Genomic DNA, 19,538 nt, shown 5'->3' with positions numbered 1-19,538 from the left:
TATGCTTCCCTTAGGCAGTATTATTAGACGGTATTGCTTAAATTTTCATTGTTACGCAGATGATACCCAGCTTTATCTATCCATGAAGCCAGAGGACACACACCAATTAGCTAAACTGCAGGATTGTCTTACAGACATAAAGACATGGATGACCTCTAATTTCCTGCTTTTAAACTCAGATAAAACTGAAGTTATTGTACTTGGCCCCACAAATCTTAGAAACATGGTGTCTAACCAGATCCTTACTCTGGATGGCATTACCCTGACCTCTAGTAATACTGTGAGAAATCTTGGAGTCATTTTTGATCAGGATATGTCATTCAAAGCGCATATTAAACAAATATGTAGGACTGCTTTTTTGCATTTACGCAATATCTCTAAAATCAGAAAGGTCTTGTCTCAGAGTGATGCTGAAAAACTAATTCATGCATTTATTTCCTCTAGGCTGGACTATTGTAATTCATTATTATCAGGTTGTCCTAAAAGTTCCCTAAAAAGCCTTCAGTTAATTCAAAATGCTGCAGCTAGAGTACTGACGGGGACTAGAAGGAGAGAGCATATCTCACCCATATTGGCCTCTCTTCATTGGCTTCCTGTTAATTCTAGAATAGAATTTAAAATTCTTCTTCTTACTTATAAGGTTTTGAATAATCAGGTCCCATCTTATCTTAGGGACCTCGTAGTACCATATCACCCCAATAGAGCGCTTCGCTCTCAGACTGCAGGCTTACTTGTAGTTCCTAGGGTTTGTAAGAGTAGAATGGGAGGCAGAGCCTTCAGCTTTCAGGCTCCTCTCCTGTGGAACCAGCTCCCAATTCAGATCAGGGAGACAGACACCCTCTCTACTTTTAAGATTAGGCTTAAAACTTTCCTTTTTGCTAAAGCTTATAGTTAGGGCTGGATCAGGTGACCCTGAACCATCCCTTAGTTATGCTGCTATAGACGTAGACTGCTGGGGGGTTCCCATGATGCACTGTTTCTTTCTCTTTTTGCTCTGTATGCACCACTCTGCATTTAATCATTAGTGATCAATCTCTGCTCCCCTCCACAGCATGTCTTTTTCCTGGTTCTCTCCCTCAGCCCCAACCAGTCCCAGCAGAAGACTGCCCCTCCCTGAGCCTGGTTCTGCTGGAGGTTTCTTCCTGTTAAAAGGGAGTTTTTCCTTCCCACTGTAGCCAAGTGCTTGCTCACAGGGGGTCGTTTTGACCGTTGGGGTTTTACATAATTATTGTATGGCCTTGCCTTACAATATAAAGCGCCTTGGGGCAACTGTTTGTTGTGATTTGGCGCTATATAAAAAAATTGATTGATTGATTGATTGATTGATACATTTGTTGTTTATTTGAGAACATTTTATTTAACTTATTACCAGGCAGCACTTTGCAGTTGTTTTATTTTCCTGTTTGTATAATGTTACAATAAATTGTTGGTTTAAACAATAAGCAAAATTAGGTTTTTCATTTTGTTCGCGTACTGTACTGAAAATGAACTGAACTGTCACCTCAAAACCGAGGTACATACCGAACCGTTATTTTTGTGTATCATTACACCCCTAGCATGCACACATGTTTTGAAGGCATATTTAACACGAGCAAAACAAACAAAATACTAAACTCTTCCTCCATATGCTGGCAGTCTGCAGCAGGCTCGCTCAAGGAGTCTCTTTCTCACTTGCTCAATTTCAATTGCACACTCTCTCAAACTGTACACATCCTTTGTGCCACAGAGACAACCATGCCATAAATAACACCACCAGGTACATCATCTCATTGTCCAAAATTGGCTTAAAAGTACAGCATCCCTCTTTGTTTACATCACATTAAACATGTTCAATTTAATTGTTTAATTTTTGGCATCCAATTCGCTTTGTCCTTTGCGTCCCTCGCACTGTTCGTCTCGGCACTGGGTTGCGTCCACATGGCATTGTCATGACGCCACACGACGCAAGTGCAGTTGGGCCCGGTGTGAAGGGGGCTTTAAGTGTTATGCTCCTAGTACCATAAGTGATGAGTGTAGTGCTTTTAATGTCTTCCATCACAGTCTCTGTCAAATTAAAAGCACCTTTTTTACAGCAGAATGCAGTAAAGACAAAAAGCTTTGCGCGTGTGCATGCAGTTTTGATCACGCACAAACTGTGGAGAGCTGACATTTGCCGTTTGGTATGTTTATGCATTTTGGGTCAAGGATGAACGGTGCCGAAACCAAGCGTTGATAGGACTAATATTTTTGGAGAAGCTACATATATTGGCAACACTGAAAAATAGACATTGATATATATATTCTGGACTCACATGCCAATCCAACAGGGGGCGGTAAATCACTTATATATTAAAAGTGTGAGTGCGTATGTGTGTGATTTTTATTTCGTAAGTTCAATGTAAGTACATAATCTAATTGTAAATACATTAAAAATACATGGATGACACAAGAAAGTGAAATTGCTTATTTCCATTGTGGTCCATTTAAAAACCAAATGACAAAATAGAAGTAAAAAAAATGATGATGATAATAATAGTGTGTATATGATAACAAGAACCTAAACAATTAAGACAGTAAATTAACATTAAAAATACATAATTATCAGGAAATAAAAGGTTGAGTTCTTCTAAAAACTGTTGAGGTCTACGGTTCTGAAAACATTCTGGAATCACACACCATTCTAACTCATTATAGAAATTTTGCATAATTTATTACCACCCTTGAAAAAATGTCAGCTACCTATTTTATAAATCTAGTGCCAGTGGATCCAAACAGGCAACACACGTGTGTGTGTGTGTGTGTGTGTGCGTGTGTGTGTGTGTGTGTGTGTGTGTGTGTATGTATGTATTCAGCATCTCAACCAGACTGTTAGAATCCTTGAGCGGGAAATCACTACTAACGTCATTTATTTATTTATTTATTTATTTTTGCCCCATGCAGCTTTGGCATGAACACTCACCCCGCCCCCACCTCCAGTAAAATATCCCATAATCCCGTTCGGCATGTCTTTCTTGCGTTTACGTTGTGGATCAGCTGAGCTCGTGCGTGGCTGCAGCTAGCACACGGCTGGCTGCTGCTCACTTTGGACATCTTTTTTTTTTAAACCTCTGACTGCATGAGCACAGCGCTTTTGTTGGCTGTAAGGATGTGACTTCTTTTTACCTTGAGAAATGGCCTCGATTCTTCCGGTCGACGGAAGGACGTATTCACATTTTTCTGTCTATATACATATATTTTGATGTTGTCGATCCTCCGCCTCTCCTCTTTGCTTCACGTGCACTGATAGCGTGCGTCGCTGCGGATACACCTGGACTCGTCGCACGGTAACCGGGCTGAGTCTTATTTTTTTCTCCCCGGGATTGGGCAGTAATATGTCCAGGCGAAAACAGAGCAGCCCTTTCAAAGTAAATTGTAAGTATTTCAGGTCGTGTCTGACGCTGTTCTTGGCAGTTTAAGGTCGGTTCGTCGCCCTCGATTCAGACGAATATGTTGAGTTTTTATTGTTTGTGCAGTTTGTTTCCTTGTGTCCCCGAGTGCAAAGACGAGCGTCTAACAGCACTGAACTCGGGTCAGATTGGTGCTCTGTGTCATATCTATTGATTGGCTTTATTTATTTCTTTACTGGGTTGAGCTGATGTAACTATCGTACACTACAAATGTTATTGATCGGTCTATAAATTATCTGGTCACTTTTACTGGCACGCCCCCGGGGGTCTATCAGTGGTGTCACTTGATGTTTCTCTGTAGGCACAGTTCCAAGTCTTTTTGCTAAAAGCTTGTACGACTGCAGCTACTGATGGTTTCCGTCGTGGGTTAATGTTTTGTGCTTGCAATTAATTGTATGTCCTGTCTTCAAGACCTATTTAGATTTATTTTTTTCTAAGCTCATGTTTAAGCTGAAACTATTCAAAGTTTGTCTTTATTTTAAATTTTGTAGATATTTCATGTAAAATGATAATCAAAGTACTGGATGTTTGTCATTCAGTTAATCAGTAAAGTGTAAAGGATGGGGTTAACAGTCATACAGTCGTTTTAATTTCAGGGTATTGTTTATAAGGCATTCCCATCAGTTAATTTCTTGATAAGTATTTGGTAGTGAATATTCTTCCATGGCAGAAGAGGACCTCCTTTGGCTATTTGTCCGGAACGTGCTGTGATTGGTCGAGCAAGGTTTTTATTTTGCTGTTTATAACCCGACCCCTTACCCTAACCAGAACACACACACACACAAATTCACTCGCTTGTGCTCCCGTCACAGTGTGTTCTGGACAAATAGCCAAAATAAGTCCTCTTCCGGTAACAGAAGCATATCCACTTCATAAGTATTTGGTAGTGGCTATCCATACATACATAAATAACACAAAAGCCGATCTGTACGTAGCGATTCTGATTGGGCAATATAGGTCACGTAAGTGTGAAAGTGCACACCTATACTTGTTTTGCTATTGTATGTAGGAATAAAATTACATCTTGAAATGATCTTAAACACTTATTCATATCTGACTTCAAGTATCTTCCCAGGTTTTCTGCAGCCATTAAATAACACTATGTAACAAATTTTTATTTTTGTTTGTTCCTGGGTACACAGTGTGTTTTCCTAACCTGTTATGCCTTAAATAAATAGAAAATAGCTGTTATTCCACAGAAACTTTGCTTCTGTGATCAGGACAATGATATTTTGAAATTTGTCTGTTTTCAAGAATATTCTCGATTCGCCTTCACTACTACTGAGTAGTCTTCTAGAATATTCTTTAACTGCTAGAACTGTCCAGAATTTTCTAGAAGTTTCCAGAATTATCTAGAAATTTTAAGAAACTTTTAGAACTTTCTAGAACGTTAAAAAAAATAAAATCATATTTTGTGCTGATTGTAGTCATTTTTCCATAGACTTTAGACATAAGCAGTTGAAATATAACACTTAGAAGCCAGGAACAAAAATTGTGTTACATAGTGTAATTGAAGTTCAGGTTTGGGGGAAATCAACATGATTGGGATGCAAACCCGTGCTGCTGGATCAGAAGTCTGACATCCTACCATTTAGGCCACAGTATCTCACACTCAACAATGAGTTGTAGCATGAAGTCATCATGCATATCAGTGGAGAAACTTTATGCATAATTTAAAATCTAATCATAACACGGCTGTGCTACATACAGCTACATGCTACATACATACATACATGGGAGCAGCTGTTCATTATCAGCCGCTCCCATCTTTGTACAGGGACACCACAGTAGAGCCAGCACAGATCCGCACAAGCTTTACGCCAGATGCCGTTCCTGACCAAACTACCTGAAGAAACACACACACAGCCCCTGGTCTTCCATCCAAGTATTTATGAGGAGCTATTCTGCTTAGTTTCAGAGATCTGATGGGATCAGGCACACAGAGCAGATTGGCTGCTATGTTATGTACAAATAGATCTTTGCATTATTGATATGGCTACATACGGCGAGCCACTTTCTAAGTATTTATTAAGGTTAAGCAGATTAAAGCTACATTCTCATTTTCACAGATATGCACCCTGAATGGTTATAGTCTATATCTGTGACAAATTGGTATGTGAAGATCACAGTTGTCCTCAAATGTGTTCCAGTCTGGTGCATGGTTTGATGATGTAACATACCAGATTTGTACCATGTGGCATCCTCAAAAGCAACCACAGCTGTTAAAACGTTAGCACAGCCTTAGTACTTACAGATGTCACAGCATGCATAACAACATTACAGCATCCATGAAAATGGAAGAAATTATCAAAATATTTTAATTTGCAGTTGGGAGGAAAATAAACTTTAAGACGTAATGGAAATCCTGCCATGGTTAAACAAGAGCACAGCACTATTACTATTATTGTAAAGCACTTTGAGCATCTGATGTTGATGGAAAGAGCTATATCAAATGCAGTCCATTTACCATTTGCAAAAAGACCTTACTGTCAGAACAGGTGCACAGAGGGCTGAGCAGGAGAGGAACCAAGGCCTTGCTGAGCAACGAGCTACAACCCCAATTCCAATGAAATTGGGACTTTGTGTAAAATGTAAATAAAAACAGAATACAATAATTTGCACATCCTCTTCAACCTATATTCAGTTGAATACACCACAAAGACAAGATATTTAATGTTCAAACTGATAAACTTTATTATTTTTGTGCAAATATTTGGTCATTTTGTAATGGATGCCTGCAACACGTTTCAAAAAAGCTGGGACAGTGGTATGTTTACCACTGTGTTACATCACCTTTCCCTCTAACAACACTCTATAAGCGTTTGGGAACTGGGGACACTAATTGTTGAAGCTTTGTAGGTGGAATTCTTTTCCTTTCTTGCTTGATGTACGACTTCAGTTCTTCAACAGTCCGGGGTCTCCGTTGTCGGATTTTACACTTCATAATGCGCCACACATTTTCAATGGGTGACGGGTCTGGACTGCAGGCAGGCCACTCTAGTACCTGCACTCTTTTACTATGAAGCCACGCTGTTGTAACACGTGCAGAATGTGGCTTGGCATTGTCTTGCTGAAATAAGCAGGGGCGTCCCTGAAAAAGACGTTGCTTGGATGGCAGCATGTGTTGCTCCAAAACTTGGATGTACCTTTCAGCATTGATGGTGCCATCACAGATGTGTAAGTTGCCCATGCCATGGGCACTAACACACGCCCATACCATCACAGATGCTGGCTTTTGAACTTTGCGCTCGTAACAATCTGGTCCTTTTCCTCTTTTGTCCGGAGGACACAGCATCCATGATTTCCAAAAACAATTTGAAACGTGGTCTCATCACACCAGAGCACACTTTTTCAAATGAGCTCTGGCCCAGAGAAGGCGGCTCCATTTCTGGATGTTGTTGATATGTGGCTTTCGCTTTGCATGGTAGAGTTTTAACTTGCACTTGTACAACCCCTGGCAATAATTATGGAATCACCGGCCTGTAGAAAAAAAGCAGATCACAGAAATGACACAAAACTAAAGTCATTTCAAATGGCAACTTTCTGGCTTTAAGAAACACTATAAGAAACAGGAAAAAAAAAATTGTGGCAGTCAGTAACGGTTACTTTTTTAGACCAACCAGAGGGGAAAAAAATATGGACTCACTCAATTCTGAGGAATAAATTATGGAATCACCCTGTAAATTTTCATCCCCAAACCTAACACCTGCATCAAATCAGATCTGCTCGTTAGTCTGCATCTAAAAAGGAGTGATCACACCTTGGAGAGCTGTTGCACCAAGTGGACTGACATGAATCATGGCTCCAACACGAGAGATGTCAATTGAAACAAAGGAGAGGATTATCAAACTCTTAAAAGAGGGTAAATCATCATGCAATGTTGCAAAAGATGTTGGTTGTTCACAGTCAGCTGTGTCTAAACTTTGGACCAAATACAAACAACATTGGAAGGTTGTTAAAGGCAAACATACTGGTAGACCAAGGAAGACGTCAAAGCGTCAAGACAGAAAACTTAAAGCAATATGTCTCAAAAATCGAAAATGCACAACAAAACAAATGAATGAATTGGAGGAAACTGGAGTCAACATCTGTGACCGAACTGTAAGATACCGCCTAAAGGAAATGGGATTTACATACAGAAAAGCTAAAGGAAAGCCATCATTAACACCTGAACAAAAAAAAACAAGGTTACAATGGGCTAAGGAAAAGCAGTTGTGGACTGTGGATGACTGGATGAAAGTCATATTCAGTGATGAATCTCGAATCTGCATTGGGCAAGGTGATGATGCTGGAACTCTTGTTTGGTGACGTTCCAATGAGATTTATAAAGATGACTGCCTGAAGAGAACATGTAAATTTCCACAGTCATTGATGATATGGGGCTGCATGTCAGGTAAAGGCACTGGGGAGATGGCTGTCATTACATCATCAATAAATGCACAAGTTTACGTTGATATTTTGGACACTTTTCTTATCCCATCAATTGAAAGGATGTTTGGGGATGATGAAATCATTTTTCAAGATGATAATGGACAGTGGACTTATCTCTGTGCTTGTTCTGTTGGACCTCAGTGCTGCTTTTGATACTGTTGACCATAAAATTTTATTACAGAGATTAGAGCATGTCATAGGTATTAAAGGCACTGCGCTGCGGTGGTTTGAATCATATTTGTCTAATAGATTACAGTTTGTTCATGTAAATGGGGAATCTTCTTCACAGACTAAAGTTAATTATGGAGTTCCACAAGGTTCTGTGCTAGGACCAACTTTATTCACTTTATACATGCTTCCCTTAGGCAGTATTATTAGACGGTATTGCTTAAATTTTCATTGTTACGCAGATGATACCCAGCTTTATCTATCCATGAAGCCAGAGGATACACACCAATTAGCTAAACTGCAGGATTGTCTTACAGACATAAAGACATGGATGACCTCTAATTTCCTGCTTTTAAACTCAGATAAAACTGAAGTTATTGTACTTGGCCCCACAAATCTTAGAAGCATGGTGTCTAACCAGATCGTTACTCTGGATGGCATTTCCCTGATCTCTAGTAATACTGTGAGAAATCTTGGAGTCATTTTTGATCAGGATATGTCATTCAAAGCGCATATTAAACAAATATGTAGGACTGCCTTTTTGCATTTACGCAATATCTCTAAAATCAGAAAGGTCTTGTCTCAGAGTGATGCTGAAAAACTAATTCATGCATTTATTTCCTCTAGGCTGGACTATTGTAATTCATTATTATCAGGTTGTCCTAAAAGTTCCCTAAAAAGCCTTCAGTTGGTTCAGAATGCTGCAGCTAGAGTACTGACGGGGACTAGCAGGAGAGAGCATATCTCACCCGTGTTGGCCTCTCTTCATTGGCTTCCTGTTAATTCTAGAATAGAATTTAAAATTCTTCTTCTTACTTATAAGGTTTTGAATAATCAGGTCCCATCTTATCTTAGGGACCTCGTAGTACCATATTACCCCATTAGAGCACTTCGCTCTCAGACTGCGGGCTTACTTGTAGTTCCTAGGGTTTGTAAGAGTAGAATGGGAGGCAGAGCCTTCAGCTTTCAGGCTCCTCTCCTGTGGAACCAGCTCCCAATTCAGATCAGGGAGACAGATACCCTCTCTACTTTTAAGATTAGGCTTAAAACTTTCCTTTTCGCTAAGGCTTATAGTTAGGGCTGGATCGGGTGACCCTGGACCATCCCTTGGTTATGTTGCTTTAGACGTAGACTGTGGGGGGGTTCCCATGATGCACTGTTTCTTTCTCTTTTTGCTCCGTATGCATCACTCTGCATTTAATCATTAGTGATCGATCTCTGCCCCCCTTCTCGGCATGTCTTTTTCCTGGTTCTTTCCCTCAGCCCCAACCAGTCTCAGCAGAAGACTGCCCCTCCCTGAGCCTGGTTCTGCTGGAGGTTTCTTCCTGTTAAAAGGGAGTTTTTTCCTTCCCACTGTGGCCAAGTGCTTGCTCATAGGGGGTCGTTTTGACCGTTGGGGTTTTTCATAATTATTGTATGGCCTTGCCTTACAATATGGAGCGCCTTGGGGCAACTATTTGTTGTGATTTGGCGCTATATAAGAAAAAAGTTGATTGATTGATTGATAATGCAACTTGCCATAGAGCAAAAACTGTGAAAACATTCCTTGCAAAAAGACACATAGGGTCAATGTTATGGCCTGCAAATAGTCCGGATCTCAATCCAATTGAAAATCTTTGGTGGAAGTTGAAGAAAATGGTCCATGACAAGGCTCCAACCTGCAAAGCTGATCTGGCAACAGCAATCAGAGAAAGTTGGAGCCAGATTGATGAAGAGTACTGTTTGTCACTCATTAAGTACATGCCTCAGAGACTGCAAGCTGTTATAAAAGCCAGAGGTGGTGCAACAAAATACTAGTGATGTGTTGGAGCATTCTTTTGTTTTTCATGATTCCATAATTTTTTCCTCAGAATTGATTACATATTTTTTTTCCCTCTGCTTGGTCTAAAAAAGTAACCGTTGCTGACTTCCACAGTTTTTTTTTCCTGATTTTTTTTTTTTTTTTTTTTTTTTTTTTATAGTGTTTCTTAAAGTCAGAAAGTTGCCATTTGAAATGACTTTAGTTTTGTGTTATTTCTGTGATCTGCTTTTTTTTCTACAAAATTAAACAACTGAATGAAAATCCTCCGAGGCTGGTGATTCCATAATTTTTGCCGGGGGTTGTAGATGTAGCAGCGAACTGTGTTAACTGACAATGGTTTTCTGAAGTGTTCCTGAGCCCACGCGGTAAGATCCTTTACGCAATAAGGTCGGTTTTTAATGCAGTGACACCTGAGGGATTGAAGGTCACAGGCATTCAATGTTGGTTTGCTGCTTACGTGTAGAAAGTTCTCCAGATTCTCTGAATCTTTTGATTATATTATGGACTGTAGATGATGGAATCCCTAAATTCCTTGAACATTGAGAAACATTGTTCTGAAACTGTTGTACTTTTTTTTTTTTTTTTTCATGCAGTTGTTCACAAAGTGGTGATCCTCGCCCAATCTTTGCTTGTGAACGGCTGAGACTTTTGGGGATGCTCCTTTTATACCCAATCACTTGTTTCTAAACAGGTGTTCTTTGAGCATCCATCAACTTTCCCAGTCTGTTGTTGAACATTAAATATCTTGTATTTGTGGTGTATTCAGTTGAATATAGGTTGAAGAGGATTTTCAAATCATTGTATTCTGTTTTTATTTACATTTTACACAACGTCCCAACTTCATTGGAATTGGGGTTGTATTTAAAATTATCGAAACTTGAATTTCTTCCGTCTTCATTTTCCCCAATTGGATTTAAGCAGGTTGTTGCATTTCAAAATAAAATGTGATTCACCTTTGCATTGTGGTGGCTCTGTTGTCTTGTGTTCAGAGTAATGGGCCTTTCACACTGCATACTTCAGGCCAATCCGTCAACGCTTTCCAGTCCGTCAAGATGCGTTTTTAACGCATCCGACGCATGACGTCAGACGCGTGGCTTTGGAAGTGGCAAGGGGGCGGAGATTGCCACGTCACACTCTGGCTGTTTCCACAATCTGAAAAGTTCAGTGATCGCCATCTTGAATTTGGGTCACCTGAACCACAAAAAAGCTTTTAAAAACAGCAGTAGAACGATTCTCCAATCACCCTGCTGGGAGAAGCTTTTTTTCAGCTACTTTTCGGAGTGACGCTGTCTGAGGGAGGACTGATGACTTGGTGGGATATCGACTGAACCGCGACAGCGGGCCAACCCGCATGGAGAAGCCAGCCTTCAGGCATCATCACTGGGCAGAGCGAGGCAGGCAGCCGGGGTGATGGAGCAAACCCACTCAGTTTGAAATCTCCCACTTTTTGGATATATGTGAAGTCCCAGTTTGCCCAACGGAGTTTAGTTCTGCAGCTTTATCTAGGTGAGGATAATGTAAAAATAAAACGTGACATTTGCTGAACTGCTGTGAAGGTTTATTGATCGGCTAACGCTAGCATAGCCTTTTGGCACAGTTGATCTGAGTGAACACTTTAATTTCTAAATGGTTCAGTCTTTTTTATTTTTACCAAATAAAGCTACAGCTTTTTTCAGACACCACAAAAGCTCAACTTTAAATAACTTATTTTTTCGGGCGTTTTTTTCTATCTTTTTTTTTGCTTTCTCCTTTTTTATATATAAACTGTTTAAATATAAAGAAACTGTTTCTTTAAAGAAATATTTTTATTTGTCCCAATCAGGAACATTTGCTGTGCAGACAACCAAACTTCCATTGATGAGCTGAACACCACAAAGTCCAGTCGAAAGAAAACATCTCTGCTCTTCAAAATAGGACATAAGTGTCTTCAGCAACACCATCAGAGTTCAAAGCTGCAGAAGAGACCTTCATCTGGTCCCGAGAATCCAGCATAACATCACCTGCTTCTAAATAAAAGGCTCTTTCAACATCAACTATTTTATTATTTTTTAAAAAGCTTTCATTTTAGATTTTAACAATAAATGAACAGATCATTAAAAATGTCCACGAAATCAAAGTCAAAAGACATTTGCACAGGGAGAAGCTCTCCACTTATTGCGCTCAAATTCATATTTTAGAAATGACTCTGTCCTGATAACAACATTAAAGGCAATTACATATTTTGGCGAAATTACAAGTTGAAATGACCATTAAAAAAAATTCATCATGAGGTTTATGTCACAGAAATCCTACTTTACAATCACACTGCAGTCATTGTTAAATTATTTCCTGTTGCATTTATAATAAACATTTGTATTTATTTACAGTGTCTGTTTATGTTTGAAATGAGATATAAATAATCTACCAGACTTTAAAAAAAAGTACAAATTTCCATGTTGTTTTGTCTAAAAATAAATGTCAGAGGTTCCTTATGTTAAACAAGAAATTATCTGATCTGAAATCACAGGTGGTTTTAATTTACAGATGAAAGGTTTTTAAAGAACCATTTATTGATTTATTTAGCTATTTTAATTACAAGTGTTCTATTTTTTTTTTTAACAGTAATCAGAAATTCTGAGGTAACAAACAACAAAAACATTTCCAAGGATTTTTCTTTAGAAAACTGCTCCATAAATGAGCAGTCCTGTGACGCGTTTGTTTTGTAGAGATCAGTGGTTTCTGCCACTAGTCTGCCGTGTTTTGGCCCGACGCGTTGTTCCTATTGGACAACGCAAAGATACGTCACAACTCAGTGTCGAAAGTTGGATTGGCTTGAACTTTCACTGCATCAGCCTGCCGACAAGCGGCAATGCGCGCTCCCGTCAGAAGCGTCGGTTTAGCTCGGCTTTTGACGCGACGCATCTGACGTATCTAAAAAGAAACGCGTCTCATTGAAAATAATGCTTTTTAGACCAATTTTTGATGCATCTGACGTATTCAGTGTGAAAGGCCCATAATTCCAAATAAGTGTAAATTATATTAGGTTTTTATTGAACTGGGGATGTTCAGGAGGCTTACCAACCAGTGAAAGTCTTTTCTTTCTGCCTTTAGAGAAACATGGTTATCACTCGAAGTTCACCTTTCTAGTACTGGCTCACTGTTGATCATATGTTTGGCCTACCTTCCTCATTCTCCTTCTTAACTCCGTCCCTGTCTGTAGATGGACAGAGTCCTGAGCACCTCCCACAGATGTAGACAGTGTTCTATGTTTTGGAGGGGACAACAGCTGAGAAGGAGTGGCCTTGAATTCAGCAGGACCCCCATTGCTTCGTGTTTGAGTAAACTTCTGGCATTCTGTCTTTTGTTTTGTTTTGCACCCCGTCGCCATGCACCCCCCCCCCCCCCGCTTCTTTTTCTGTGTCTGTTGGTTGATGAGTTTGTCTCTTTGTCTGGATCCAGTCAGACACTGCGTCACCTCCTGCCTACAGACACACAGACTCTGAGATAACATCGCTGTGGTAGAGACTAAAGCGGGGGGGATAGACAGATGTACAGACAGAGCATGGCGGTTGGGGGATGGGTAACTCTCACACATCAATCATTGGCTATGTGCCATGAAGCCAGCTTGTGTTGTGGTTCATAGTTCAGTATGTGGATCTGCTCTTCCAGTGTTAATAGAGTCCTGAAATTCACTGCAGGAAAGTGTCCAAAATGTGTCCACATCCTAGCTTCTTCCCACTAGTAAAAAATGAAAAAGCTCAAGATAAGTGTTTTTTTTTTTTTCCCCACACACAGTGTGTGTGTGTGTGTGTGTGTGTGTGTGTGTGTGTGTGTGTGTGTGTGTGTGTGTGTGTAATACTTCAGGATTGTGATGAGGGCTATAATTATGTCTTGTCAGTTTCAGGTAAGTGAAGTCAGAAGGCTTCTCTCTGATCTGTTAATGGATGGTTAAGCTTGCACTAATTTGAGCTAACTGAAGAGAAATGTGTAAATGTGTGCAAATGTCTAAGAAGCATTAAACACAACTGCCTCCGTTGAAACAGCTTTGGCAACTAAATGCAGGTTTTCAGAGTGAAACATAAATTAAGGGCTTTTACGGAATCTTGCATGCAAGGCTGTTATAAATATGGGCATCAAAAACTGTTAATTTAGCCATATATGGGTTGTCATTCTATGACGCTCTGTCCTCCCCCTCAGAACTGATTGTATAGATCTGGGAGTAGTCAGAGCTCCATGTGAATAGGGAGGACAGAGGGCGAGCCAGGCTGTTCAGTGTGGGTGGTACTCAGAGAGGGAGAGATGCTGAGTAGCGAAACAGCAAGAGGAAAATAGTGCAGGCTGCGTCCCCTGTGGGATTGCACCATGGCTGCTGAACAGGACTAGCATGTGTCCATAAAGGTGTGTGTGTGGTGGGGGGTGCAGGTTAAGTTAATGTGAGCTCACATTTGTTAGCTTGCGCTGCAGCGTTGGACGGTTTGGACAAAAGTTTTCTTAGTGATGATCTCTAATGCTTGTCTTCATGTGGGCATGAGATTACAAGTCTTCAGAAGACTGTTTTATCTGTGTATATTTTTTTTCTAGCTGGTTTTATGTTTTGAGAGAGATTGTAGAGTTGGTGATCATAGATCAACTTTTATCAATACTACATTTGTCTCGTCTTTATCATGCATCTTCATGCATAAGTTGCAAAATGCTCTGATAGAACTTTAGATCTTTTTAAGGTTGCCATGGAGAGAACAAAACCCCTCGCTATAGGTAATGCACTAGTGTTGAAAAATTCATACTGTGCAGTGGATGCTTCTTCCATGTTGCTATGGCAATAAAGCAGTCATGCTTGGTGCAGTAAAAGGGTGGTTTCTGTATGCTCCATCTTAAAGCTCATTAATTTACTTATTTCTTAAAAGGATCTTGATATGAAACAGGTGATTCATTGCGACAGGCAGTAAAGATTTTTGTATAGTCCATCAGATGGACAGTTCCACCATGCGCAAAAGCCTGGGTTGGAGGCTCCGTGAGTTGGAGATGCATCAGGGTTGAGGGATAACTGGTGAATGTTCAGTTTCAATGATTGATGCAGGGATTAAAGTTTTCCGTCACTATGACGGGTTTCTGTCAGTTGGGCTGCCAAAAGGCCATATGCAAGATCAAAACAGATCTGATGAGAATTTTCAAAGAACCAAGAATCTTGGGTGCTGCTGGTTTTTGGCTGTGCACTAGGTCTCCGTCTCCTCCTGTGCACGCAGCAGAGGGAACGCATGGGAGCATGGGGTAACCGCAGCACCACACAGGAGCAGAAACCACCACGGAAAGTTCTCCGGTGGTGACATGCAATGCACGTCCAAAGACATACAGGAGACGATGCGACTGTTGAAGTGGGAGAACTTGGAGCACCTGGAGCCACGCCTCAAAGGAGGAGTCACCGAACTGCAGTGGGAATATGGCACCAAACCCACACTTTGTGTGGGCTCCCAGTCCAACTCCAAAGGCTTCTGGAAGCAGGTGAGACATGCCATTAAAAAAAAAAAGCTACCAGGAAAGGTATGGATGCATGATCATGTGCTGGTGAAGGCGGTGATGTGTAAGCGTTCACCCCGTGGTGCGCATTTCAAATTGGACCCGAGCAGCGTGGTGGCTGCCGTTCACTCTTGAGGCAACTGGGAAACTCTGCCGCTGCTTCGGGAGGTCCACCCCGGTGACACTGCAGCTCTGGACGGTCCTACAGCATGCACAAAACAGGCGAATCAGCACAAAGCGGCCGAAGAGTACTGCAACAGCTCATGGAGTACCCTGTGTAATTTCTTCATGAATTTACTGCAGAGTGACTATTACTAAGCTCAAAACCAGTGCGCCATTAATTCATTTTTAGCCGCTTATCTGGGTTCGGGTAGTGGTGGCAGCAGTGGAAATGAAATAGTTTGTCATATAACAAATGTAAGTTCATATTGTTATCAAAAATACCCCATAGATTTTCTAATGTTTAATTAGTCATGCACAGTTTATAATTTAGCATCATGAAGTTTCTTTTTTGGTTCATGTATACATAATCATGTCTGATTAGTCATGCACAGTTTATAATTTAGCATCATGAAGTTTCTTTTTTGGTTCATGTATACATAATCATGTCTGATTAGTCATGCACAGTTTATATTTTACCATCATGAAGTTTCATCATGAAGTTTTTGGTTTGTGTATATATAATCAAGTCCAAATTGGAAGAGACATAATTATTGGACCTTCTTCTACCGTCTACCTAAACCTCTTGTCAATTGTATAAATAGAGAACACCACTATAACTTTACATGTACTTTAAATAAATATTGGAGTCTAAAACATGTTTTCCCAATTACATAAATCTCAGGTCATCTCACATTTTATTTTGTGCTAGATCAAGTTGAAACAATTTTATATATCTTGTATTACTGACCTAAATCTGTGTTTTGTTTTGTTTTTTCCCCAGATCAGATGGTTATCTTAGCATCAGTGTAACTCAGATACAGGGGAAAAAAAACAAGTCTTCATAGGTTCCGAGGCCCATTGGGTGGGTGCATTTATCTGCTTTCTGTGGCATGAAATAAACAATTCCATAATTTCACCTGGACAGGACATCAGTCCATCACAGGTTACTTCTCAGCCATGGATGTTGTATTTATTTATGTTTTTTGTAAAAACAACAAAAAAATTCTTATTACAATTTTATTGACAAAAAAAAGCTCACACAAGTCTTTGTTTATTTAGCCTAATAGATTTTAATTGGTACTGAAATATTGTTTATCCTGAAGTATTTAAATAATGTGTAGGTTAAAGTCTTTCTATAATATGGTGCTGCATTAGAAAATAACTGCAATGGTTAGTGAGTGAAATATAATCTTGTTCAGCAGGAGAACAATTTGCTGTTTTCTTAGCTGTCTCAGCCTTGTTTTGCCTTAAATCCTGGGACATGATCGCAGAAGGGTTTCTATAAAAAGGTAGATGGTGAACAGCTTATGATTTGGCCATAATTTTTTTTTGTTTTGTTTTTTTTTTTTTTGCTTTAAGCCCTGTTGATGTGGCATCAATACAATTATTGACTTACTAATTACTGGTCCATTTTACATGGACTCTTAACAGCTCTTTCACAACTTGATGATTTAATAATAATAATAATGAAGGATGAAGAAGGAGCCACGCAGCATGTTTTCTTTACTGTGAGAGGGTTTCTTCAATTATCGTGGGAGTTTCATGGCTCTGAGTGGCTCTTAGAGGCATTATCTTCAGTTAACGCGGCTCCTCTGTGAGCATGGCGCGAATTTCAAGAAGTTAAAAATTCAGCAATAACAGCGTGGGGAAGTTTGTGTACAAGTTACTGTGATGGCTTAGAGGCATTTGCGTGGTGCTTACGAGTCTGCTAAAAGCCCATTGTCTGTGCGCCTGGCAGCTACGCAGGACCCGAGAGGCTATTTTTGAAATTACTCCTGCTCTGTGCGCTGGACTCTATATAAAATAATTCATTTGTAGCGGATTAATCATTTTCTGCCAAACCTTTGATGCACCTCTAATCACTTCTGGAATCACAGAGGACTGTTTCATCTGGATGCTTTTTTCCTCTCTTTCCTGCTCCATGTGGAACAACTTAAGGTAACTATTTTAATGTTTTTTTATAGCTTGATAAAACAGGTCCTAGCTGTAAAAGTATGTCTGTTGTATGTTGTCTGTCTGTTGTACGAGGTCTGTTAGAAAACTACCCGACCTTTTTATTTTTTGCAAAAACCATATGGATTTGAATCACGTGAGATTGCGTCAGACAAGCTTGAACCCTCGTGCGCATGCGTGAGTTTTTCCACGCCTGTCGGTTGCGTCATTCGCCTGTGAGCAGGCTTTGAGTGAGGAGTGGTCCAGCCCCCTCAGCGGATTTTCATTGTCAGGAAAATGGCTGAGCGACTGCTGCTTTGCTGCATCAAAATTTTTTCAGAAACTGTGAGAGACAGCCAGGTGGAAACAATTCGGAAAATTCAGATGGCTTTCAGTGAAGATCTTATGGGCATCATACAGATTAAGGAGCATTACAACTGGATTAAAGACGGCCCACAGCGGCTGAGGGCATGCCGCGCTTTGAGCGGCCATCGACAAGCTGAAACGACCAGATCATTTCCAAAGTGAAGGCTGTGTTGATCCGGGATGTCGTCTGACTACCAGAGAAATGGCAAGAGAGGTGGACATAGCACTTTTTCGGCACATTACACTGTTACAGGAGATTTTGTAATGAAAGACGTGCGGCGGAATTTGCGTGTCAGGACGGAGCCGCGTAATGGCGCACAACAAAAAGCACCTCGGTGGTGGAAGTCTCACGGGACATGCCCAGCTCTTCCACCATTCGGAAGATTCAGACGGCTTTGGGTGGCTTTTCAGTCGAGTGAGTATCCGAGAAATTGTCGAAGAGCTGGGCATGCCACAACATGTCCTGTGAGACCAACACGGAGGTGCTTTCGTTCCGCTCCATTAGCGACTCTGTGGCGAATTCCTCCGCTCCTGTTTTCATGACAAAATCTCTTTTAACAGTGGAATGTGCCGGAAAAGTGCTTGGAGCGCGGCGCACCCTCCGCCATTGTGCACCGTCTTTAAACCGGCTGTAACACTCCTTAATCTGTGTGATAACCCATAAAATCGTCCCTGAAAGCCATCTGAATTTTCCGAATGGTGTCCACCTGGCTGTCTCTCAAAGTTTCTGGAAAAATTTGATGCAGCGGTGCTCCAGCTGTTGAGACATTTCCCTCACAATGAAAATCCGACGAGGGGGGGAGGACCAGTGCTCACTCAAAGCCTGCTCACAGGCGAATGACTCAACCGACAGGCGTGAAAAAACTCACGCATGCGCACGAAGGTTCAAGCTTGGCTGATGCAATCACACGCGATTCAAATCCATAAGGTTATTGCAAAAAATAAAAAGGTCAGATACTTTTCTAACAGACCTCATATGTTGATTTAATATCTTGTTAATGGATCACATGAGCTCCGCTGTGTGTGCGCACTGAGGCAGTGACTCATCACATTTCAAACGAGCATTTAGGCAGAACACCAGCTCACAAAAGAGTGATTTTTCAGTCAATATTGGATGAACACAAAGTTAAAATTTGGGTGACTGCGTGAAAGTGGATGTGTGTTTAAAGCCATGGAAGATAATAACTCCAGTGAAGCCGCTAAAAGCAGAGCAGAAGCTGTGCACCAACACAGGAGAGCCCGCAAAAGACCGATTTTGAAGACATAACACAGTTAAAAGTTGTATCATGGTGACTTGTAAGCTGCGGAAGATATATATATATATACGAGGTCTCTTAGATAATAAACCGACCCTTTTATTTATTTATTTTTAACTATATGGATTTGAATGACATGCGACACCAATCATGCTTGAACCCTCGTGCGCATGCGTGAGTTTTTTCACGCGTCGGTGACGTCATTTCCCTGTGGGCAGGCCTTGAGTGAGATGTGGTCCCGCCCTCTCGGCTGAATTCCTTTGTTTCACACGCTGCTCGAGACGGCGCGCGTTGCTTTATCAAAATTTTTTCTGGACCTGTGAGGAATATCCGAGTGGACACTATTCGAGAAATTAAGCTGGTTTTCTGTGAAAAGTTTAACGGCTGATGAGAGATTATGGGGTGTTTCTGTCGGTGTAAGGACTTCCCACGGAGCGGGACGTCCTGCAGCGCTTCCAGGCGCCGTCGTCGGCCTGTTTCGAGGTTAAAACATCCTAATTAAGG

At 40.7% G+C, this 19,538-nt stretch overlaps 1 protein-coding gene across 4 annotated transcripts in view; it reads left to right on the top strand.

Moving 5' to 3' along the window:
* LOC117527782 (zinc finger protein 821) overlaps positions 1-19,538 on the top strand; it is a 74,563-nt gene that overhangs the window by 20,659 nt on the left and 34,366 nt on the right. The window contains exon 1 of one of the 4 annotated variants that reach the window (XM_034190294.1): positions 2,987-3,390. The exons of 1 other annotated variant lie outside the window; for it this stretch is intronic. In XM_034190294.1, the coding sequence (XP_034046185.1) occupies positions 3,351-3,390 (40 nt within the window). In that variant the 5' untranslated portion in view covers positions 2,987-3,350. Of the gene's footprint in view, positions 1-2,986; positions 3,391-14,913; positions 15,304-19,538 lie in introns of those variants that run through there. 2 more of the 4 variants (XM_034190287.1, XM_034190279.1) reach the window with 2 other exon arrangements.

The sequence above is a fragment of the Thalassophryne amazonica genome, chromosome 2 (assembly GCF_902500255.1).
Source record: "Thalassophryne amazonica chromosome 2, fThaAma1.1, whole genome shotgun sequence".
Lineage (NCBI taxonomy): Eukaryota > Metazoa > Chordata > Actinopteri > Batrachoidiformes > Batrachoididae > Thalassophryne > Thalassophryne amazonica.
The sequence above is the reverse complement of the archived record's forward strand: the minus strand, read 5'-3'. Positions and strand labels throughout refer to the sequence as shown.